The 25575-nt window shown below is 43.8% G+C and overlaps 1 protein-coding gene across 4 annotated transcripts in view; it reads right to left on the minus strand.

Moving 5' to 3' along the window:
- Window positions 1-319: 319 nt before the first annotated feature.
- Window positions 320-25575, minus strand: part of ADCK1 (aarF domain containing kinase 1) — a 71511-nt gene continuing 46255 nt past the window's right edge. For 2 of the 4 annotated variants that reach the window (XM_084207482.1, XM_084207483.1), the window contains 7 exons: window positions 23020-23178; window positions 19050-19208; window positions 15716-15832; window positions 6836-6985; window positions 6408-6605; window positions 2605-2798; window positions 320-1285 (listed from right to left, as the gene is read on the minus strand). In XM_084207482.1, coding sequence (XP_084063608.1) covers window positions 1114-1285; window positions 2605-2798; window positions 6408-6605; window positions 6836-6985; window positions 15716-15832; window positions 19050-19208; window positions 23020-23178 — 1149 coding nt within the window. In that variant the 3' untranslated portion in view covers window positions 320-1113. The remainder of the gene's footprint in view (window positions 1286-2604; window positions 2799-6407; window positions 6606-6835; window positions 6986-15715; window positions 15833-19049; window positions 19209-23019; window positions 23179-25575) is intronic. The other 2 variants (XR_014616217.1, XM_084207484.1) reach the window with 2 other exon arrangements.

Raw genomic sequence — 25575 nt, forward strand, 5'->3', positions numbered from 1 at the left:
AGCAGGCAGGCTCAGCGTGGATCTGGGAAGAAAGGTGTGAAGTGTCCTCCCAGCAGAAAGATGCCTGCTCCTCCATTCCATCCCAACACACATCTGGTGCACTACCAGAGGACTCAGATGTGGTACAAACCTCTTGGACAAAGAAAAGACCAAGTGGACATTTTGCTTACAAGAAGTTGCCAGCACTGCCTGCCATCACTCCCTTGTGAAGAAATGGAAACAGGACTTAGGTTAGAGGCCAAAACATAACTCTAGTGCACAGCCAAGCATCTCTCCCCCAAAGGTCTTCAATACAACACATTTATTTTGTTGTGTGGAAGTATTGTACAGTACACATACATTACCAGCAGTTTCAGAACCCTGACCTGTCATTCCTACTGCCTTCCTGGAATTTCAGAAGAGGCGCAAGATCACTGTTCCGTTCTCCCATTTTACCTGCAAAGAAACAGGCCAGAAAAAGTCCAAAAACAGAGGCACTTGCTGACAGGACTGGAGATGAACCTTAGAAACCTGGACTCCCAGTCCACCACTCTCACCATTTGAGTCCTCTTTCCCTGGTGCTGAAAGAGAAAACCCTAGTGACAGCTTTCCACTCCTAGGTCTCACTCCTCTGAGAAACCTTCTGCACACCTAAACAGAAATCAGACTAAGGAGATTGCACAAACTAATATAAACCCTATTGCATTTTAAAGGGACTTACCACCTCTGAGGGTCTGAGAAATGTTTCGGGGCATTCTAAGTAGGGCTGGGATTCTCTTAAATTCTTTAAGATTGCTTAAGAAAGAGTCAAAGAGGCATTTGCTTCCAGCACAATCCCACTAGAATCTGAGTGGAACTTAACCTGCACAAATGAGGACAGAAGGTATCCTTTCCTGTCTTTCCTGGCACAAGGTATCACACACCTACTTTTCCTAAACCACAAAATAATAGGGCTCTGGTACCGACTCAATCTCTCTGTGCCACAGAGAAAGTTAATGCTGTAAAAGAAAAGGACAGTGCAGTGTGTAATGTGGAGTAAGACCCAAAAATAGACAGAAATAGTCAGAAAGACAAATGTGCCATGGAGAGCAGAAGGGAGGGAGGGAGCACCCAGGCCTCTCCCACCAGTTCATGTCAGTATGTGAAATGTTGCATCCGTCTCAGGAGAGCAATGACCCAGTTCCCCAGCTGGGACCCCTTCAGCCACAGAAAGAGTTCATATAAGTTGATCTGCCACAGGCTTAGGGCTTCTGTGAGTGAGATCTGGGCCCTCCTGTAAAGCGAGTGACTCTTGCTTCTCTGGTACCTAGAATGAGAGAAACAGCTGCATTAGATCCAGCAGGAAACAGCCCAGGAGGAAGGAGGCCTGTCCCACATCTTCTGCACAACCGACCCTCCCCAGGGGTGGCAATATCCCCCATCTGGAGAATCCCCAGGAAGCAAGGATTTTCTCTAAGCAGTGCTTCTGAGAAGCTGGGAACTACCTTTCTTAGAAAGAATCAGGCAGAAGAGACAGCCTGCTCCCTTGAGAACTCAGTTCTCTTCCCACTGTGTATAGTGATCCGGGGTCATGGCATTCCTCTGCTTCTATGCCCACCTTCATCTCAGCTCACAGACACAGGTGCACACTCCTACTGCTAGCACACTTTTAAGAGTCCAGCAATCCCGACACACAGACTCCAGGAAAAGTATTTCTCCACTTTCTTTAGCAGGGGCTAATTTGGATTCATAGGTCCATCATCACCCCAAGAAATAACTGTTACTTTATCTACAAGGAGGAAGAATCTGAGGCTGAAGTGCATTGATGCATAAGACTTACAGAAGGAAATCACTTGCACAACTTCTGTTCCTGGCTTTTAAACATCAGCCTGATCTTCAGTCAGCCCAATCCCCTCAATGAGGCTGCAGTGAACTTTCAGATCTATGCTACTCACAAATACTGCCTGGTGGTAATGCCTGTATGGGCAAGAAGCCCCTTCCCCTCCTCTGGAGGAAAAATCCTAAACCCTTAACCTAAGGCCTCCAACTCTACCCCTGTCTCAAGCCTCAGCGTGACAGGTTTGTCCTCTGGAGAGGGTAACGGGTGTCAGAACAACACAGACAGAGGCTGAGATGTGTAACTGAGCAGGGGTAGGACCACAATGAGGGGAAGAGATCCACAGCTAACAATAATAGGTCAAGAGGTTGAGTCAGAGCCTTGTCAGGCCCCTGAGTGGGGCCCTAATAAGCCTTAATGGCCCTGACTAGCCTGGAACCACCCCCAACTTGCTGCTCATAGACCCAGGAACTTCAGTTCATCTCAGACTTGCACCTTCAGTTCCTGCCTGAGCTACACTGGAATGGTCCTCAGCTCATGTCCTGCTGTGAAGCCCCATGGCCTGGACCTCAACTCACATATTGACCTCTTCACTTGACCTCAGCCCTGTCTTGTCACCATGGACCTGCTTGACAACCACCAGACATAATCTACAGATTGACTTTCTGGCTCGTTCTTAGACCTGCTCCATCACCAGGATTCTGCCTTATCCTGTGAACTTTTGATTGGATCCAACCACCATCTCAGGGTCTGTCCTGCAGCTCCTGCTGCTCCCTGCCTGGCCCCTGATGCCTGGGTAAGAGACTTACGTGGAAACAGCTCTGATGCAGCAGCGAGACATGTTGAGGAAGGAGCTGGCACTGGCCCGTGTGTGCAGGGCTGACTCAATCCCCCTTAATAAGTCGTTGGTCTTCAGCAGAAGCAGCATCTGGCGGGGAACACTGTTGAGGAGCTGGGTGATCTGGGGCAAGTAAGCAGCAGCATTGGACCGGATCTCCATGTCCTGTGGGCAGCCAGGTCATGTCAGGGAGAAAGGAGAGAGAAGGTGAGAGTATATGGGAAATTCAGGTCCAGACGCAGCTGAGATTTGCCAGGAAGAGACATTGTTTTAACAGACCATGACAGTAGGCCAGAAGGTTCAGAGGTCCATCCTGCTGTCCTGCAGACACTGGGCACAGCACTCATAGCACAGATCATTCTTGCCGTATCCCATCTGCCCCTCGGTGAGATAAGGACCCATCCCCTCACTGGCAGGATTAATAGCCTCTCAGGAGAACAGCCACTCACTGCTGTCTTGGTTCTTAGTCCTAGGCAGCCTGCAGCAACCAGATCTCAATACTGCCCTTGGAGATGTCTCACCTCACCAGCCCCAAAACCGGCAGAGTTGCAGGTAGCAGAATTGCTCAGGAAGGTGGAGGCATGCTGCAAAGACAACCAAGCTGCTTGCTCTTCACTGCCCCATGCAACTCATGGCTCTATGCTATATCGATGAAGCCATTTCCAAGGCCTAGTTTAGTCCTCTGTCCTCAACACAATTTAGCAGAGGTGAGAAAAAAATTATGCAGTTAAGCACCATGTTAACCCAAGAGATAAAAATCATCAAATTGTCATCTGTCACATCTAGATCTATATCCTGTATGACAGCAGCCAGTAGCAGATAATTAAAGAAAGAGTGTAAGTTCGAGGCAATCCTTCATTTTCTCTAGTTCTGCAGATTCCAATAAACACATTGCCTACTGAAAGAACCCAGTGATAACTTAGGGACTACAGCCTGAGCCATTTAAGATGAGCTCCTCTCCAAATACAAGCCACCAGAGCATGCAAGACAGTCAGCTATGCCTCTTCATGTTTTTAGATCTGAGAGTTCCCTCACCATCCCAGTAAATGTAGCACAGTGTAGCTGGGAGCTGATCCTATATGCATACCTTGTCCCTACCTCTTCCTACAGAGGCCGTGACATGAACTCCAAATACAAGTCTCTGAAACATCTGAAATCTACAAAATCCAGGAGGACACATGCAGGGGGACAGTAAATAACTTCATACAGGAAGGAGGCTCCTTTGTGGGAAATGACAGCTCTAAAGCCTTCTCTCCTTTGGAATGAGGGATGGTTTATATTGCATGGCATGGGATCTCACACTCTTAGTGAACTTTAAACTTATTATAAAGGAACAGGCCTGCACAAACTGAGTGTGCAGGTCATGATGGTCAGCAATGTACACAGCTGACACACCACCATGGCTGCTGCTGACAAACCAGTCTTGGGTCCTCCTGCCTCCATCACTAACCAGATACACAAGGCTTCAGCAAGAAGATGCTTAGCTCTCCTAAATGTTGTTTTGTTCCATTATTTGTTGGCAGAAAATTCCTCCCTGATTATTTCTTATGCCTTTCTCCAGCCAGCATCACTGCAGAGCTTACATTATTTTCCAGACATAGGTTTTCTTTTCTATTTCTTTTCCTTTTATTTTTAGCTCCAGCTGCTTGTCCACATCACAAAACAACCACATGATCAGTCATCAGAACTGTCACTTTCTGTCAAGGGCAAAGCTTGTGTGCAGAGGAAGAAATAAGCTAAGCCACAGGACCTGAGAAAAGCCCCTTGGCTGCAACTGCTGCAGGATGCAGCAAAAGACATCATTAAATCAGATGAGATGAGGCTAGCAGCTACCCTGAGCAACCAGCTGCCTGGCCCTGGCTTAAGGCAGGAACAACTATACCTATGGCAATCCTCTTACATTTGCCCAGCCTACACCTAAACTCTCCACTAACGTGAATCAAAACCTCCCCAGACCATCTACACTGGCATTTCGCTGCTTTGCTCCTAGATCTGGCTTTTCTCATGTTCAGCTGAATTTAAACCCATGACTGCTTGTCCTGCTTGCAGCACTCTTTAAGACGATAGAAAATCACTTCTACAACTCTTCCTGACCTGCCTTTTCCAGATTTTTTTCTGAACTAACTTGCTCAGACTTACCTCATGGGTTGCATCTGCTTGGCCACTAGTCCTTGTACATTCCTATTGGACTTGCCCCAGTCTCATCAAACCTTGCTCGAGATGCAACAGCCCAGACTGAGTACAGCACTACAGATAAGATTTTGTTTCAGGAAGGTTGTTTCTTTGTCTCACAGGCTATTGTCATGTTGATACATCCTCAGGCACACTCTCTGGAGCTCTTCACTGATGGTACCTGCCTACACAGCGCTCAGCTCTTGCTGCTGATAAAATCTTTCAAATTCACCTCTAAAGTAAGGGCAAGCAGCAGCTCATTTCCTAATGCCACAGCAAATCTGCTCAGCTCCCCATTATCTGCTGCAGGATTATCTAGTTTCAGCATTAATTGTGTCATGTAGGCAAAGACAACAGAGCTGGTTCCATACACGCAATTCAACTCAATGACAAAGTTCATTAGCACACACAGGGTACCATGTAGCTGCAGCTACACCTCTGGTGTAACCTTCGCAAGCAAGTTGGAATAAACATTGTTCACGAACTCAGATTCAACACTGGCCTTGTAGTATTAGAGTCAATGCTGTGCCAATTTGCTTTGGCACCTCTGAATTTTCTTCTGGAGCTACCAGCTCCAGAACTCACCAGATCAAGCAAGATCTTTTAGATAGGTATTACATTATTTCTGACATGCAGAAAATGAACTCGGATAACTGGGAGGGAGAGGGTCCATTACCCAAGGTATCTGACCTACTCATTGCTATGGATAATGGCAAGCCAGTACAGCAAATTCTGCCACATCCATCAAAATGAAGCAACTTTGGGAAGAGAATTTAATAGGACAATATTACAACGCCACTTAAATTAATTTCATCCGCTCTACTACAGATGTGTGCAGATAAAAGCAAACCATAGGATACAACACACTTCTACTTACAGACACTTGTCCATTGGCTGAATCACATCAGTCCATGTTCTTCGCTAGAAACAGCACAATTGGCAGGGCTGCTACTATTCTTAAGGGGGGCTATTGTGTGTATCAGGTGTGCAAGGAGGTGCAAGAAGGATCCCAGCATGTGTGGATATGAAAGGGTGGAAAATATAAGTGGCAATTTCCCAGATTTGTAGTGACTGAGTTGACAGGATCTGCAGTTAAGCAACCTTGACTCCAAGTTAATAGGGTTTTTGATTGGGAGGTAATTTCCAGGTTTTTTTAGGAGTTTATATCAGTGCTGATAGTCATTTACATGAATAGTGATAATGCATTATCCTTCTCATGTCTTCACACTAAACCTTTATGTCTCCTGTACCTTATCCTAGCCTCCTTGATGGTTTCCTGCACAGTTGCATTCAATATTTTTTTAAGAAAAGGACAATCCACTGATATTTCCAGAAATAATGAATACTTAGGTATTAAAATATGACACAAAACTTAAGCAGCCCATGACAAGTGAATTTGTGAAATTAAATTCAGCCACTATAAAACATATTGCAGAAGGAGTCCTGGCTCTTTTCTAGATCAGCTATCATTGCAGAAATAGCTACAGAGCTACCAGGGGTTGCCCAGCACCGCTGTACTATCAGTGGTGCAAGTGATTTCAACATAGAAAGGTACTGAAGAGAAGCAAGGGCACATATTTGGGAAGGACACACAAGACCTACCTCGCTTGCAGAGACTGGTGACTGGTCAATGCCCCTGTTGACAGACTCCCAAGATCTGGCAGTCAGCATGCAGGCAAAGAGAGGATACAAATCCCCTGCCCCAAGCCGTCGGCTGTACTTCTGCACCCTCTTCATATCAGCCTTGATGAGGGCCTGCCAAAGGCGGCAGTAGTCCATGCGGAATGACTCGCTCAGCACCTGGGAAGGGAGACATGGTCCCCAGAAGCCCACAGAGGACAGGAAACAGGGGGAAAAGTCTTCCATCCCTTACCTGTGCCCTATCCTCCATTTCAGAGTCATAAAATATCATTAGAGGGTTATGGAAGTATTAGGAAAAACTTATTCATAAGTGCTTAGAGGGGCAAGGCTGCAGCCTGATGCCCAAAGGCAGCTTCACAATGCCCTGGAAGCCCCTCATACCTACATACCTGGTAGAGCCCATGATCCAGGAGGATAATGTGAGCTTTGCCAGAAGTTGGGCACTTCTTCACGAGCACATTGCCTGGGTGTGGGTCACAGTGCACAAAGCCATTCACAAAGATCATTTCGCTGTAGAGCTTCCCCAAGTTGCGAGAGATCTGTGAGGAGACAAGAGATGGTCACACACTGCCACCCACAGTAGGGTGCCTGCCGGGGAGGGGAAGCAGCCTCTGTGTGACAGCCCAGGAAGCAAGGGTCTATATATGCTCATGTCCCCACGCAGAGTTCCTGCAGCTCCTCACACTGATGGAGGCACAGGGTGGCTGCAGGCATCTACAGGCAGCAGGGTGCTCCAGGGCATTCAGGGAAGGATCCATGGAGGGAGCACCATGAAGGTGTTTGTGGGATCACGGTTATTTAAAGACACTTGTCTAGCATAAAAAAAAAGAGATAGTACCTGTGGGTAGGAATGGGGTTTCTAGTAATGAGGCGGAAAGTGGGACAGCAGACAGCAGCAGACATGCATTCACAGGGAAGGCAGGGAAATTGCTGCTGGGGTGGGTGAGACTGCTTGGAGGAAGACTCAGGTGTTTCCATCCATGGATGGCAGCAGGACATGGTGGAGAAGGGGTGAGGGGAGACTCAGCTAGTCAGTCTGCCCACCAGAATGAACATGGGCTCTCTCTCCCCTCCCTCCATCACACTGTCCCCCACTTTTCCTCTTCCTTTCCTCAGACCCATGCTAATCTGATTTGCAATGTCTGTGAAGATGAAGAAGCACAGAAAAGCTGTTTAAAACATCCTGTGACTGCTGTGTCCCTCCCTACTACTGCTCCTTATCACCAAGAGATGTTATTAAAGTTAACAACCTCCTAGGAGAAAGCAAACATCCCCAGGGCATGAGATCAGTCCCTTGCCATGCACTAACACAGCAGCCTTGCCCTGCCATCCCACCACCAGCCCTCCCTGCCGTCCCAAGAGGCACAGTGCTCCACAGCAGAGTGCTGAACAAGCAATTAAAAGACAGTTGTTATAAATTATTCCAAGCATATCTCCAGACACACTCTGTAAGCAGCAAACTGGCAGCTGTCCCCATAAGCAGAGGTGGTAGAAGAGGTAACAGGGATAGTAATGACAGCTCATCCTGCGGAAAACCATACAGACAAGGGCTTGCTTTACCCCCCTCTGAAATATGGCCACCTCTGAGAAGAGCATTCACTATGAATGGCCAAGTAACTACAAATGAGGAAAAAGAACAAGAACCCTTCCTGCAGCACACCAGCAGGGACAGTGGTAGGATCAGGTGAAACCATCCTCTGTCCCTCAGGTGGGACCTGGAACCACTGCTGAATCACATGAATACTCGCCCGCCCCATGATGAATCACCCACACAGATGAACAGCACAGCCCTGTGATGTCCTGTACTGCAGCTTCCCCAGTACCATGCAGGTGCTATTTTAAGTACTGACTGAGGGGAGTGATGTTTCCCTTCTGAATCACCAGCAGAGATCACCAGAGCCATGAAGTGACCCTTACAAGTCTCCTTGATTGTCAAGCTCTAAAATTAGATAGGACCAAGGTACCAGGTGCTGTGATCTCATATAAGAGCTGAGTAGCCCTTGCTGACAGTCCAAGGACATGGCAAATAGTCTGTTTTAAGCCCATCACATAACTCATTCACAAAGCCTCCCAGGGACCCATACACCAGAAGGAATGGACTCAGACATTATGACCGATCACAGCATCAGCCCTGACACTGGTGCACACACTGGGCTAACCACACTCGGCCCTCACTGTCTCAGCTGTTTGTCCTCCAAGGGCATGGAAAAACACAGAATTTTAGAAGATGAGGACTTGGGGGCAATCTGGGGCCCAACAGGATGCCTCGTACCCATTAAACACAAGTCCAGACAAGGGCTGGCAGTTCTGCAAATCTATTGATTGGTCATGGCTGAAGGGGTTGCACCACCTCCATCCTTAGAGGTTTTACAGATCTGACTGGCTAACACCCTGAGTAAGCTGGTCTGACCTCATAACTGACCATGCCTTAGAAGATTTGATTCAAACTCAAATATTCTAGGAACCAACAAAAACGCCTCTCATCACCAGGTTATCCATGCCACCCTCATTAACAGCATCTTATGATATGGCAGCAAGTTCCAGATGCAGAGATGGTTCCCCCCCCGCCCCGAGTCACCATCAGCAGAAAAGCAACTAAACAGATCTATGGTCATAGCCTCTTGCAGCCCGTAGTGCAACACACGAAAGCAGCTTGAGATCCATCCTCCCATGAAACAGAGGGGTCGTAGCTCTGGTCAGACTCACAGGCTGGGTCATGGGAAGAAGACAATGTTCACTGCAAGATCCCCATCCTCTCACTGTTCTCTGCTGTTCTTATGTTTACCAATTCCCCAACATACAACCTTGAGTATCTCCAGTATCTTCAACTAAACTTTATAACATATGAATGTATTCTGTACTATTACATTAGCATACAGAAGATATGTTACAGGGATTTATGATGCAAGCATATAAACAGTCTTCACTTTCAGAAAAAATTTACCATGGAGTTGTGGTGCACACTAAAGTATTTCCACATAATTTTGTCTGTTGCCATACCTCTAAAATAGGATACAAAATAAATTAAGACAGAAAGCAAAAATACTGTCAAATTCTAAACAAAATAGGAAACTTTACATTCTAGGTCTTAAACTGTAGTATGTGAATAGCAACCTATCATCATAATTCAGACAAAGGGAGTTCACATTTTTTGAGAAAAAGTTTAGGGAAAAAACCATGAAACTTTTATATACATTAACTCTTCAGTACTGTGCCTTGTCACTTCCAGGCCTTTTTCCACCCTTATTGAGAAGGCCACTGGATAAATAATAACTACAGAATTCACTTTGGAAGAACATGGCTAGGTGAAATGAGAAAACAGACTTATGAAAACCTCTGCTCAGGACAAGGGAGGAATTCAGCACACATTTAGACTATATAAGACCTCAGGGTGAAGGTGCACCACAAATTAGAAAAAAGGTTGCAATGATTTATAGAAGACCATAGTTAACACACAGGCTTTTTGTTATGACACAGAGAGGTCATCAGTCCTTTCCCTGTTTATCATCCAACAAAACAAGGTCTTTATCATTACCAGTGTCCCCAGCATTGTTCTGCTGCACGCTGTAAAAAAATAATAATCAGTCTTGGACTTCTGCATTCACTTCCAGTCTCCTCATTAACTCAAGAGATGCAGACTACACAGAGGGGGTTCAGAAAACGCAAATAGATGAGCTGGATGCAGGAGGCATTTACTTGGGATAAAGATTAAAAGAGCTGAAGTTCCAAAGTTGGCTAAGGAATGGCAGAGGAGGAACAGTCTACCAGTTAGGACGTTTGAATAGCAAGGAAGCACCTGTAGTTCTGTATGTGCTACAAGAAATACAACCAGACAAAAGCAGGTGTTATCATGAATGGCATAATTTAGGTGTAACACATAAGAACAAAAACTATGCTGATCAGCAAGCAGAGCTTAGCTTGATATATCAGGATGACATCATGCTCTGGGTCTGGTCAGAGGCATGTCCCTGCCTACTGCCAGAAGGAGTGTTATTGCCTAAAAGAAGCTAAATTTGCCTATCTGCTGCAGCAGAACATGATGACTACAGTCACCAAGTGAGCCTGTGGCCTTTGCCAGCCAATGCAAATACCAACCTGCCATTGCCAAATTATGTGACATGACCATGTCACATAATATGTCAGGCAAACCACACATTTTCAGCCCAATGTTTTCATTTGGAAAAAAAAAACAGAGCTGAGGAATAAACAGATTGCTGACAACAATCAAGTAATGGAGTGACAGATACATATATAACAGATGGACTTCTGAGCAACCTAAACACATGAAGTGATTTTACCTACTCAATCTGACTTTTCACTTGACATTGCTCTTTTTTATTCCTTTCTACCACTTCAGTCCTCAAGGCCAACAAGTGCTACTACTACTCTGGTCCTCCTCTACAATGTCAAGATCTCCCAGCTTGGTGTGATCAACAATCTCCTTGATGCGGTTCTGTTTGTGTTGAGGTCATCACCAACTTGTTAAATGAGATCTGTTTGTAGAGCAAATCTCATTGCTTCTATGAGTTTCTTACCTACTTTGCAATTTCCCTACTAATCCCCACTTTTTCTTGTTAATGGAGTCATATCCAGTATACCAAATATTTTAACAAGTACAGCTACTGCATTTCTGTCACCTAACTCAGAGGATCCCAAGCTATGTGCAGGTACCAGCAGCGATATATACAGCCACAATATCTTGCTGCTATCAGTTTTAAAAGCCTAGACAACCTGTCACGCTTGCCCCTCTATGCAACTCTCCCTCAACAAATCAGCACACCCGCTGACAGAGCAACGTGACAGTAACAGAACTCTAGAAAGTTTAACACAATTGAGCATACACAAGAGTTACCAAGAAACCTCTCAGAAAGGAAAGAAGGCATGCAAATTTATGAGTATTCCTACAGTAAAGAGCATAGATATCATGCTCATGGGTAGCATAATATAATGCAATGTAACAAACCAGCTTGGGTTATCTGGGGAAAGTCACTGATACTTTCCTGGACTTGTGAGCAAGCTGGAGTGGTTCTGGCTCTATGCCTCTAACTGACATGAAGACGAAAAGCAAAGAAAAAAAATACTGTGTCATGGTTCTGTAGAGATGATCTTGCTGCCTGCCCCTGAGAAGTCCTAGATGAAACTGCCTGATAGGGCATCATCCCTTCCCATCCCACCTCCATCTGTGACTGTCTCTTTAGATCAGGAGCAGATACTAGTCTCTGGCCTTAATTTGGCTGTAATATTTGCCAATTATTTTAAGAGATGGCGACACTAACTTCTATTGATCTCATTAAAAGTAAAGGTCGTTGTGCAGCTCATTTCTCAGGGCTCAATATTACCTCCTCCAGCCAAAATAATAGCATTGATTTTGGAACCTTAATCGAAGGTTAATTGGATTGAAGACTGTATTGGGTTTTTGCTTGCTTTCATTGTTGTTATTACAGCCATTGTCTAAGGTTTTGCTTAATCCTGCTAGGGCAATTCTGGCCAATTAAACTGGTGTCAAATTAGCAAAGGGTGTGGATGGAGAATAGCCACAATTTGAAGACTTCTCTGCCTCTGCTCTGAAATGGCTCTGATCCATAGTAGATTAGGGTGGTCACACAAGAGATCTGATTTCATACTAAGTGATCCACTTGTGAGGATCAAAAGTGGTTTGTTCGGCAGCAGTATTACTATGCAGTGATCTATCATCACAGCAAGATGATGTCTGAACACATTTGATGTCCTGAAGATACAGGAATAGTTTTTAAGACTCCTGGAACGCACTCCCAGTATGCCCTGTATTTTCTGCTGGGGACTCAGGAAATTATTTTCATGCTCAATGCTCCATCTTCCATGGCATGCAAGTGGGGAGAAATAGTCTGATTCATCCACCCAGGGAACTGAGGGACTAACTCGTCAAATTTGCACAGATTCTCAAAAGGGCACAGCTAGAGAAGACTAGTCATTGTTTTTTTATTGTTCCTTGCATCTCTGTCAGACCCCAAATGACCGTGGGGATCATTTCCCTTGGTTCCAAATGCAGTTGTATTTCCTTGGATTTAAGATAAAGCATCTTGTTGAGACTTAAGCAATTGATTGACATCGATGCTCAATACCAACTTTCAGTAAGAAACAGGTCTGTGTGTAATTTACCTCTTTTACCTGGTGTCTGTGCACAGTTCAAAAGCTGAAAATACCGGAGGTCACTACTCCTGCTTATCAGTGCCTTGTGAATTTCACTAAGCTTCAGACAAGATGAAATGTAAGAGAATCTGCAAAGAAACCTCTCCCCAGACTAACTCAGTAAGTGCAAAGAGCAAGAATAGCCATTTTCCCTAGAAACAGTGTTCTTTTCTATGCTCTGCTTCATCTAACACTTGAGTGTTATAAGCACAAATACTTCAGACATGAGAGGTTTCCACTGCTGACAAAAGGATCCCACCCTGGGAAATCCCACTTAAATTTTAGCAGCTACACAGCTCCAGCTCCTGACTCTCGGCAGAAGGGTAAATCCCACACTGAAAGCCTATTTCAAGTTGCAAATCCATCAGCTACAGGAAGATACCAGGCTCTTTATAAAGCTAAGAGATACTGTTTCAGTGCAGAATCCATTTAGTAACAGAAAGAAGGAAAACAACACAGTAGGATGGAGTAACAGATGGCAATAATTGCACACAGTAGCTCATCTTAAGTACCTTAGCTGTTTGCTTTCAATTCTCAGCTGGACAAAACACTTTTCTTACTTCTGAATCAACCATGGCTCATGACCAGGCTCTTAGAAAGCTGAAGTACATGGCATAATTTCCTTTCCCTGACTCAAATCCAAATCAGGCTGATCATGGGGACTCTTCACTTGGCTACCTGAGCTGGCTGGTTAGTTTGAGGCTATACAGCACATGCCGTGAGCACATCTGGAAGCTCCACAGGTCCTAGAGCCCACTGATACAGCAGCCTCTGCAGAGACAGGCAGAAAACTCACAAAGAAGGACATGAAGAACCGATGTGACAGACCAAAGATAATGTTAAAATTTGTATACAAATACAAATGAATCAGGTATAAACAAAATGGATACAAAAGGTACATTTGTGCCATTTGGGATCTTCTTCAAAAATCTATGCTCTAGGCAGCCTTGCTGCCCTTCCCTTCCTCCTGTATGCAGTATGCTACAAACCCCCTGAGAGCCCCTCAGTCTAATTTTTCTCTCTTCCCTGCTCTACCCACTTCTTCCAAATATACCTTCCCAACCAAGACTGCAAATGTTATTGTGTTTTAAAATACGAAGAGCCCAGTATCCAGACGCCCCCTCCTCAGACCTGCCATGTTCTAGTCTTCCATTAAAATTCCTCATTCTTGGTAACTCCCCTCTCCAGATTTCCCTTTCACTGTCAATATCCCAGTTGCATGTTCCTCCTCAGCTACACTACAGTGTACAAGTACACTTGTACATGAATAAGTAACTGTTCCACAGGCAGATATTTCAATGTTTGCACTTGTCTTTAGAAATCAAAGCCTTCTCTGATTAAATGCCATTACAATCCAGCACTTGGACGGATCCAGAGAGATTAATGTGCTTTTGGGCAGCTTTAATGATAATCCTGCTACAGACGGTATTAAGTAAATGTCAGTAACCTGGTTTGAAGGGAGCTTTCACCTCAGGGATCCTTTCCATTTAGAGGAGAGAGGCTCAGCTAGCTTTTCAAGGCTGCATTGTCACAAAAAAGAAATCCTGCTTAGTGAAGACTCCTCTTCCTCCCTACCATAAAACAAAATGGAGTAAAATGATAGAAGGACTGATAAAATAAATATATTCGGGTGATTTAAAGGGGGCTAATGCATCTCTTGAAAGCCAAGATTGCTGCCATATTATAAGCCAGGTCACAGTTTTGAAACCCGGGTCGCCACCCCCTCCTCATGCTCCTTTCAGGGTCTGCTGCCTTTTGCTCATCATCCCACTATGCCATGCAGTCCTTTACCCAGGACAACAACAGCAGCAGCCAGTAATTAACCTAGGCAATATTTGTCCTCATCTGCTGCACCCTGCCCACAAGATAAGTCTGGGGTGGTGCACTGCCCCTACCTCATCTTACTGTGGCCATAATAACAGATCTCTTTTCCCATCACATTATTCTGACTGACTCAGTATTCCATCCTTTCTACTTTGCTTTGTTGGCAATCAGTAAAAGTTAATCATTCATTTCAGGCGGTGGGGAGAGAAAAGGAAGAACAAAAATTCAGTCCTACCACAGAGCTGAGTAACATCCTCTACCTGACGGATGGCTGGAACTCTGAGGCTTATACTTTGCAGTAGTAGAAGTCTGTTGACAACTTTTTAAAAATGACTTCTTAGCTATTACTTAGACTAGCTCAGCCTCAGGAAAGTACATGATTTCACTGCTGCATGGATATATTGTGCCAAGTCATCACAAAACTACCTTCCCAAAGGCATGGATAAATAAAAAAATTAGCAGAAATTTTCACCCTACATTGCTCCTATCACAAGCAAAAGCCTCTGCAAGTTAGAAAAACTGAAATTAGCTGTTTCTCTACAACTGTACTATCTCCGGCAGTCTGAGAAAATTCAAAGAAAATCCCAGGGAGCTACACTATGCTAACTACCTCAATCTCAAAATGGACCTGCTGCCTGAGATCTATAAGGAAGCCCACCTCAAAATCTAAATGTACCTATTGCTCAAGAGCCCTTGTGTTAATACATCAAAACAAGCCCTTCTGACTCCCAAGACTTGAGGAATATTCACTCTTCTATCTGAGTGTGTGGGCTAGATTTCACCTCTGCCTATAGCAGAAGTATAAGATAAATTCAATCAAAGAAACAACTCTCTCATTTTGGACCAGTTGACTTGTCCAGATGAATGGAGCTGACCATGTTTTGCTACAGACAAAACTTTTCAAATCTCTGTTAATAACAAAGACCATGAGATAAAAATAATCAGAAACTGAAGTTGTTTCTTTAGGGTAACAGGAACTTCCATCTTGGAACAAACTATGAGTGTCTTTAATGTAAGAGCATGGTCATCTTTCACTATGTCTCTTTGAAGATCTTCCTAGCTCTGCAGCCTACAGGAAAGTGTTCCTCAAAAGCAATTATGTACCTTTCCAAAGAGCACAAGAACAGAGATCTCAGATCGATTGCTCCCTTCACATTTGTGTATATTTATTCCTCTGTCACAGCCCATCCTGTCCTGTCAGCCCCCATTCTACATGAACATTAAAATCAGTTTTACACTGCTCAGCACACCCAATTCAAAGATGGCTGAGAAGCTACCTCATTGACGTTGATGCCATTCCTCTCCATATAGGCCCTGTCATTCACTTGTCCTCCTTCCATAAACTCCATGAGAAGGACACGCCTTGTGGAGAGCTCCCAGTAGATCCTGGGGACCTGAAACAGAAACAGATAGGTTAGGTCAGGCAACAGCTGGGAAAGAAAGGAGAAGATATCAACAAATCCCAGAAAAGGAGTAAAAATGGAAGCAGCCGAAGTAAGAACTTGGCTTTTTTCATGAGCACAAAGGGAGGTAAATCCATCTATCAGACTTTTCCACAGGACAGCAGCAATGTGTAGAAGGATAATACAGATAATACACCAATTCAACTACAGTAGGATCTGATCTCATGCAACATTTCTGATCATGCTCTACAGGATTCTGACCACCTCCCATTCCCAGTGATGTCTGAGATACCTTTCTTAGCTCCTCTGCAGCTCCTCTAGCTGGGCTGTTTAACTAGTACCTATTGCAAGTTTCTGAATCATCCACTCAGCTCCTTTAGACAGGAACTGCATCTTGTTTGCTAAGCACAGCGTCCACTTACACAGCTTTAAAAATTATAAGCCATTGTCATAAATTGTATCTCCACAGTGCCCCTTGGAACACAAATGCCTTTAAGCTGACAAACCCTGCATACTTAGGCCATCTGCAATTGAACTGGGAGAAAAATCAAGTGTCACAAATAAGGGACTTGTCACAGAAACCCTGCGAGACCCTTAATTATCTTATTGCCAACAACACAGTAATGAGTGTAAAATGTCAAAGCAGTTTTCACTCAAGCTGTGGTAGATCAAGCTGAGTGAGGTACCAGAGAAGAGGTCTGGTATCATCCAGGGAGGCAGTGACAAAAGTGTCGCTCAGGCTGGCTCCCCATTTTCCAGCCTCCCTCTCCAGACAAATTTCTCCAGTGCTGAAGTCTCTATTGTCAAGAGCCATTTTGCTGAATTCCCTTTCAAAATTTCTCATGTTACTGTGCTGACCAACCCTCAATCTGCCCAAATCTGCTTTTGCATATGGGTGAAGCCACATATGTACATTTTAGCAACGACATAAGGGAGCTCCACTCACTCTCATTACTGTGTCCCCCATTACTATGACAGACATAATAATTTTGGATCATACAAATAGTAAGCCAGCTGTGCAGTCCCCTCTCCTCACCCTCCTGACCCAGCCATGGACTCAGGACCAGCACCTTAGGGCAAGACAGGAAGAGGTAAGAGGTGTTGTCCATCAACTGACCAAAACCAGGGGATGAGCAGCCAGGCCACTGTAGCTCATCATAGCTCCTGAACAAGCAGCATTTGTTGCTTTTAATTATTGACAATATCCCAGTCCCTTACAAACTAGCTGCTTTCCTCCTGTTCCTGTCCTAGAGAGACCACTTCTACTTTACCATGTGTGTGCCACTTTAGATCAAAGCCTCCTTTGCTGAGCAATTTTAGTGTCCCTCAGTCCTATCATTCAACACCCCTGCTTACACTTTGCATGTGAACCTTGCTTAGATTTTGATGCCATAGATCCACTATGAGCAAGGGAGATTCAGACACTCACAGCCTTCCCAGCTTACCTGCATGCCCATTCTTTAGTTAGATTGGTGAGAAAGCCTGCTAACTCCAAAACTAACGGCTCCCAATCCCATGTAGCTCACTGGTCCCTTAGCTCACTTCCGATGACACTCAGTCTTGTCTCAGGATTTACACGGGCAAGTCAGTGGGCTTGTAAAGCGCTATTCATGCTGTCAGAGATGCCTCTCTCAATCACAGCCAAATTCTTCAGTGATTTTTTTAATTACTCACAGATGTTTGGCTGTAATGCTTGTGTGTGGAAATAATTTATCTCTGGCTTTAAAAGCTCAAACAGGTTCACAGCACAAAATCTCCTTCTCAGCTTTCTGGCATGTTTAGGAAAATTTATGATACAGAAGCCCAATTCTTCTGCTGCTTTTAGGTGATGAACACATCTTTGAATTGGCAGGTTAGACGGGAGAATCCATTATTTAGCCATCTCAAGTCATTTGTTATTGCTACACATATTGATATCATGATAGCTCCTTACCCCAGCAAGAGGTGATTGGCCATCTCCATGGGGATTTACTTCACAGTATGCTTCTCACAGCTGCAACGGATACACTCTCTAAGGTGCATCACTTCTGATAAGCACCCACTCAGCGAAACCATTGGCCTCTGGCCTTCCATGTGGTGGCTTTTACCTGTCTGTGTCTATGGAAAGGCCACTGCTGCCACTGGGCTTCAAAAGGACTGCTCCAAAGCTGGCATTAGGCAACATGGAATTACATCCCTTACATGGAAGGAGCAAGGAAAAATGGATAGATCAGCCTGTAAAGCCTAACAAAAACTCTTATTTCACACCTCTGTCACTGCTATCTTGGGACTTCTGCATAAACAGGAGGGGACAAGCTCTTTTAGAAGTGTGTATCCACAAAGGTCCACAGGATGTGTTTTTTGCTGCCTTTTTGTATGCGTCATGAGCAGAGTCACATCAGTGACTGCAACCATGGCACTATGTGTGTTTCAGAAAGCACACACTGGAGGCTTGTGTCTCTTGTATGTCAGCAAAAGATTTCTGAATGTGTGACTTTGAAGATGTGGCCTTATGTATTTCCAAGACTGAGATGTGTACAAGTCTGGTTGTACTTGAGATATTTACCAGTGACCTGAGTATGTGGCAGGGGAGGTGAGCTAAAAGTATCAGTAGGGAAGACCACACATGAGTGCAATTTGGTTTCTGTGTGAAGTAACATGAATGCACTAGCCATAGATGTGTATAAAGGATAAATGTCCAATTCTAGGGTAAGAATGTGCTTTTTTGCAGTAGGAAGGACTCGCGTGAATATGCTTCTTCCTGAGATACAAGATGTCCTCAATACTACTTGACACCATCAGTGTCAGTCTAGCTTTTCTGTTCTATGTCCATTTCTTGCCCATAGTTGAGATAGAGCCCAAGGAAAGGCACCACTAGATGGCTCAGTAAAGAATGGCAAATTCACAGTCTCTGGACAAGTTCAAAAAGAAAATTTAAATGAAATTCTGAAGGAAAACTTGGGAAAATGAGCAGCAAGCTCCAGAGACTGCTGGTCTCAAGCCACCACTCCTGACCCAACAGAGTGCATTCAGTAGGAAACAAACAAGGAGAAAGCATGTCTCAGAGCATTTTCTGGTCTGTATTAAGAGAGCAGTCTAGGATGAACAACACAGAGGGGCTGAACTTCATTTTCCCTCCTTACAGTTCCTCTACTTGGCAAATGAGAGGCATAAGACACAGAGGAGACTATTAATGCACATACATAGAGAGAAATATGTGTTTCCTCACCTTCAGGAAGTCAAAGTTTTTAAGCATATGAGCAACCTTCTCAGCATTTCTGCCTTCATTGAGGAAATCCAGCTCCAAGGGCAGATTCTTCTTCGCTTCTTCCACCAGCCACATGAACTCAAAATCTGGAAAAATCTGCTTCACAACCAAGAGGAGAACCTGAGAACAAGGAACAGACAATCAGTTGCATCCTGACTCCAAAGCCACACAGCTACACACAGTTCTGTTTTGATAGGATCATTCCATGTATGGAAATATTTACAAATAAACCATTTACAAATATAACTATTTACAAACTACTTGCAAATAAAAATATTTATATTTACAACTATTTACAAATTTAAAAAACAAGTGCTTTTAGGGTTCCTGCAGTATCACAACACAGTGTCATGCCTTGGTCATGTAACACAAATTCTGGCCTACACTTCCACAGAGAAAGGCACATCTAGGAGTTCAATGATAGCCCACACATCAAAGGGAGGGCAGCTGGCTGCTGCCTAGAAGCAAGAGAACAAAGTTCTGGAGAAGAGACCTTGTGGCTAGATCTCACCAAGGGTGTTGCCCTTGTTAAGATCTTCTGAGTCCTATAATTCTACAATTCATTCTTTGACTTCATTTGAACAGCTCTTAGATAATGTAGACAAGGAAGATCAAAAGTAATACTTGTCACCTCTATGTTACTTCTTCCACTGCTGAGCACAGAAAATCCTCTGGGCAGTTCAAAGAAGACAGTGGAGTTTGGATACAGTAAGTAAGCTACAGATCTTTTAATAACATTTCTGGTGGAGCTCAGAGGGCAAGTTGCTCTTCAGCATCAGGCAAAGCCATTCTCAGAAGGCTGAGGAGGTATTTCCCAAGTATCATATATTCACCACACGGAATGCTCATCTTCTTAAACAGATTGGCTATTCAGAGACACAGCACCTTGAAAATCCCAGCCAAAAAGTTCCTTGAAACATTTGACTGAAGCAATGTTTAAGGGGTGAATGAATCAACATTACACAATTGGATGGCATAACCAAAACTGCACAACAGCCAAGTATGCTTTCTGTTCATACAAAGGGACAGTTTCTCCACCAAAGTCACAAATTTACACAAGCTGACAATTTGGACCACACATTAGGAATTCTTTTTTTCTGTTTTTAACTAAGTCATAAAACAAGTAAAAAAACTCCATAGAATAGAATGCACTCTGCTGTCTTTATTTTACCTGTTCTGCACATTCATCTGGAAACAGAAACAGGCTTTTAAGTATGTGTTATTGCACTGTTTCCCCTTCTCGATCTCCACCACTGGGGCAGGAATTCCTGCACTGCAGAATGAACATTTAAAGTACACACAGGAAGCTGCTAACATTGAAATGTATGACAAAAATAAATTTATGAACCATCACTGCTCCTGTTCACTTGTGTGACAACATTTGTTCTCCACCCCATCTCAACTTCTCTTATCTAAATGTCAGTTGCAAACTCAATGTTCCTTTAAAAATGTAATCACCAGGTTCCAGACACTATTGAATTGTATTTTTTACTATTATATTAGAGACATAAATCCTTTCAAATTTATGTCACCCAAATGAAATGTAGCCAGCGATCTTCATGAACGTGAACATAAACTTCATAAGGTCTCCAAAATTATTTCATTGGTGCCTGATGTGAGAAAATTAATGCATTTTTTTCACTTTTTTCAAATGCTCTTTTCAATCAATTTGCCAACTTGACCATCAGCAGGGACATCCTAACAAGTATTTTGCCTACCCTTCTTCTGACACCTGTCTACATATTGTCTTGAAATAATTATTGATATACAGAGAGCAGTGAGATATCTCTCTCTGGGTTTATCAGATGCTGTACTGATTTTTAAAGAGTCAGCATTGATGCTATGAAACCTCAAGTGAATTTAGGAATTTTCCAGCTATCTTTTCTTTTCAGATTCTTTCCCATCAGTCTCTAGATAAGACCATCTCCATCAATATTTAAAATCAACCTCTTTACCTAGCTGCAATGTCCATCTGATTCTTAAAGGACCAGGAACATTAGCACACGTGATCCACCTTTCTATCAGTCTACACAAAAACAGTCTCACACAAGGATACAATGATGCATGTAAGCCAAGACTCCACAAGAGAGACCTTTTAAAAACAAAACTGCATGTATCACATTCTGAGCTACATTTCCATACCTGTGTATACAAGATGTGAATGGTAAACCAGATTGTCTGCACAAGAAAGACAGTACCAAACTACCAAAAGAAAATACATTGGTTTATTTCCAAGTTTCCCAGAAGGAATAGTTTTAAGCCAGAAAAGACAGGAAACATTCTAAAATAATTTGTTTAAATGTCTCTTTCCAGTATAATCAGCAATCACAGCAACATGGTGTGAGGAGGTATGTTCCTATGATATTCACTATTAGAAGGGCAAACGTCTCAAGGTAAACACAGGTTTTGGGTCATTCACACAAAATCCTCTCATTACCCTGATCCCATACTCTTTCATTACCTGCTCATCCTTAATCCCTGACTGCTCTTTGTCCGCCATCATGTTTTGGGAGGGAGACAAGGATGTCATAAGCCCCCTGAGAAGTGCTGTGCACGTGATGACTCACAGAAGCAAATCCATTGGGCAGAACCCTGCAGTGAGTCCTGGAGAAGATCTGAATCAAATTCAAATCTAGAGCTAGACCCAAAGCCAGTTCAAACAGTTCTCTGTTCTCAAACCAGCATTGAAACAGACTGATCCTATCTTATTGGGAGATCTCTTTGGAACACAAAAGTTTCTTTCATTATGAGTTCAAGTTAAATACTCAGCTGCAAACTTATGTGCCCCAGCTGGAATCAGCTGTGCTTCTATGCAGACTAGCCAGGATTGCTCAAAGCAGGGTATTTTAACTGCCTAAAGAAGCTTTAGTTACATGGTGCTCTGAGAGGTTGCTGGCAGAATCTTTGATTTCTGATCTTCTGTGATGGAGAACTGTGTTACTGCATCAGCAATACCCTCCAAACACTCATCAGAACTCCTCAGCTTAAGCTTCCCCTCTTTATTACCATGGACCTACCTGTCTGCCAATTAATGTGCACTTACTGTATATACAAACATATACATATATATATATATGCTTTATTAGGAGAGCAATAAGCTTTAGTGTTAGCACTTACAGACCTAATCCTTCCCATCTCCTCCACCACAGCCCTGTCCATTGTTCAATACTATATCGCTGGCATCTTTGTCAGTTGCTATGAAGTACAGGGCTGCAGTTTATTTCCATTTCCTCCTTTCCGTGGCTAGACTTAGAAGTTTGGGAAAAGCTACAGCACTGCACTGGGAAGTAAGAGTGGTACCTACCATTCAGGAGAGGAACAGGAGCTAGGCATTGAAACTTTTTTCCTAGCTGAATCCCTCATTTGTGTATTTGCCCCTGTTAGGGGACCCTCAGTATTTCAGTGTTTTTGTTTCTACCATTAATCAGTTCAGCATTAAGGAGCTGATCAAGAAACAAAATTGAATCATAGCAACCTCATTCACTGTTGAATCCACACCAGAATTTAATTGAAAAACATACTAATCATGAACAATGATTTTCCTTGACCACACAGGCCTGATTACAAGAGATCAATTAATGGTCCCTGAGACCAGTTAATGGGCACACAGGCTGAAAAAAGACTTCAGGACTCACTCTCTATTACTTAAGTCTTATATGGACTTACTATAATGTCATTAATCTTTACCTGTCTTCTCCTTCTGCCCTCCTTCCCTCTTACCCTGTTGTTCAGTCTCTCCGTCCATACAATCACCAGCAATGCAATCCTCACCAATTTTCTGTATTAATCCTGCAAGACAGCATTGGTCTCTGTGGAGGTTTCAAAACCACAGGTTGGTGTTGTTCTATCTGGTTACACCGTAGATGAACATGGTCCCCATACACTTCAATGGCAATTATTCTGTAAGTTTGAAGTCAACATGTAATTTTACCTCCATGAGCAAAATATCCTTGGAGCTCTGAGATTGGACCTTGGGGTGTTGGATTTTCACTGCCACCGTTCTCCCATCCTGCAGCACTGCTTTGTGCACCTGGGCTAGTGATGCTGCTCCCAAGGGAGTGTCCTCAAAACTCATAAAGAGCTCTTTTATCTGCCAAGTGAAAAGAAAGAGGCATCAGCTTGGGGTAACAGAGGCCATGCTCCAGAAAGCCCTGCCCACAGGCCAGAGAGCTCATGTCCCAAAGCTGGGCAGACTCAACCCTTTCATAGTTGTTCTGTCCCCCCTCTTAGCTTTGTCATTGTTTGGCCTCTGAGTGAAGCCTGCCAAATACACAAATGCCCTGCAGATACTCTGCTTATGGAAACCTGTGACTGAGTCCCAACAGCACATTTCATCTCGGACTTGTAGTGGCCAGGCAGCGTGTGACTTCTTCAGGCTGTCCTAAAAATGGCTTGAAGTGATTATGGTCAGCATCCTGGGTGCAGAAGCCAACAGCTGTTCTTTTGCTTGTATTCCTTTTGCAGATATTTAATACCACCCCCCCTCATCCCTGAAACCCGACAGTGTGCATTCCTGTGCATTACAGCAGCAGCAAGCTTACTTGGTGAAAGCTAGCACATGACTGGGGAGCAGTGGTTAAGGGCTGCATTCAGGGCAGGGGGATAAAAGTTGCTGTTTCAACCATGACAACTTGGCCTGAAAATGTGTTTAATGTGATGGACTTTGCCACACCTTCCATAAAAGTAACCAGGGCTCTCAGCTCAGAAAAAGCACCAATCAGGGACAGCAAAGCACTTGACAAGCAGGAGAGGAAATTATTAGAAGCTCAGGCTGAGAAATTCAGGACTGGACTACAAGGAAAGTTGCAGATGAAGTAGATTTACGAGGAGCAGGTCCCGGAAGCAAAATCCAAGGTAGACATGGCTGAGAGCAAAGTCCCCCCTCCCCTGCATAACACAGCACCCTGCTAGAGACCCTCTTGGCAGCAACAGGCAGCACAGGCTCTGTAAACACTTTAACCCTGGTAGTGTGATTTCAGCCTAGCTGATGAGCCAGGCCCCTCCACACAGTCAGTCAGCTCACAGGAAGGGCCAACACAGATATGCGGCTTCAGGCATAGTTCATGTAATGCTAGTTGAGGATTTTCGTCCTGCTCTGTAGGGCAAGGTGAACATAAGCTCTGAGGTTTCCAGAAGTCAGTAAAGGAACCTGTCCTACCCTTCTCGCAGGCTCAACTGATTTCAAGTAAGCAGTTGAGAAGCCTGTAATTTATGCAGTAACACAAAAAAAAAAAAAAAAAAAAGAATGTCAGGGCATTTTTATAACCTGCTTTTTAAAAGGTAATTAAAGATGGGAGCTGCAGCAAACCTAGCAATTAAATATGAATAAAGACCTTCTAAGCAAAGTCTTCATGCAAAGCCTTAAACGAATACTCTTTTTGCTGAAAAGGAAGAAAAATACTACAAGGAGCAGCTTGTTCCCTCCTGCAGCTGCCAAGGAACGAGCCCCCTCCCACACCACCCTAGCTCTTCTCTCCCAGCCCCTTCCACAGAAAACTATTGCTAGCAACAAACTGGAGCATTTGCAGTAATTAGGTACCAACTCAGCTGCCTCCAGTAATTCACTAGGAAGGTTCATTTTATTTATTTAATTCCCTTTGGTCCTGGCGGCAAAATCAATTAAGTAAAACAACTGCATTTAAAAACAACTAGTTACGTGTTTTTTAATTACAGCAGGTCCATAATTCAAACCTATTGACACTTGTGTCTCAAGAGAAAATGTGTTCAAGACACAGGGACTTTTACCTTTATGTGAAGATTATGTATTCCCTGAAGAAAAGATCTCTTAAGGGTAAAGATTTAAGGTGGCCAAGAGCCTGCTGGGCTGTAAGATCCCAAAAGGAAGAAAAAAATGCAAACAGAGAACCTGCCACATGAGGTCGAGCTGGGATTTTCTTCAATTCTCTCACTACCCTACATCCTTGCATTACCTTTACAAAGTGGTTACTACTCTAACTGTCATAAAGCTGGGTAACATCCCCCAAAGATTAAAACACAGAATTGGGAGTTCACTGGCTTGAATCCAGTGAGGTACATTTATAGTAATATTATATATAACTTGGATAAAATTCCATCTGCTCTGGATTTCAAAACCTCTTAATAGCCTACACTGTCAATCCAGCCATTTTCACAAGAACTGAATGCATGCAGGGGGAAAAAAAAGCTGCACATGTTCCCTCTGGCAGGAATAATATATACCTCATTATCGTGTGACTAAGTTTTCTAAAGAAACATAGTTGAAGAAAGCTGTGTCTAGGAGTTATTTTGGATGGAAGAGTTTCATTTAAAATCTTGCCACTTTGGACATGGAAGTCAGGTTAACAGTCATGTCTGATAAAGCCAGCTCAGTGGCCCTCCCACAATTCCAGGGCAATTTTGTGCACAGTCACAGGCTGCAGACAAAGACAGCAAGGCAATAGGGACAGAGAATTGATGGATACCCCAGGAGCAGAAGGGCAGAGCATGCACAGGGGGAGGGAGCAGATCA

This window comes from Fringilla coelebs (genome assembly GCF_963513975.1).
Source record: "Fringilla coelebs genome assembly, chromosome: 6".
In the NCBI taxonomy this organism is placed as follows: Eukaryota; Metazoa; Chordata; class Aves; order Passeriformes; family Fringillidae; genus Fringilla; species Fringilla coelebs.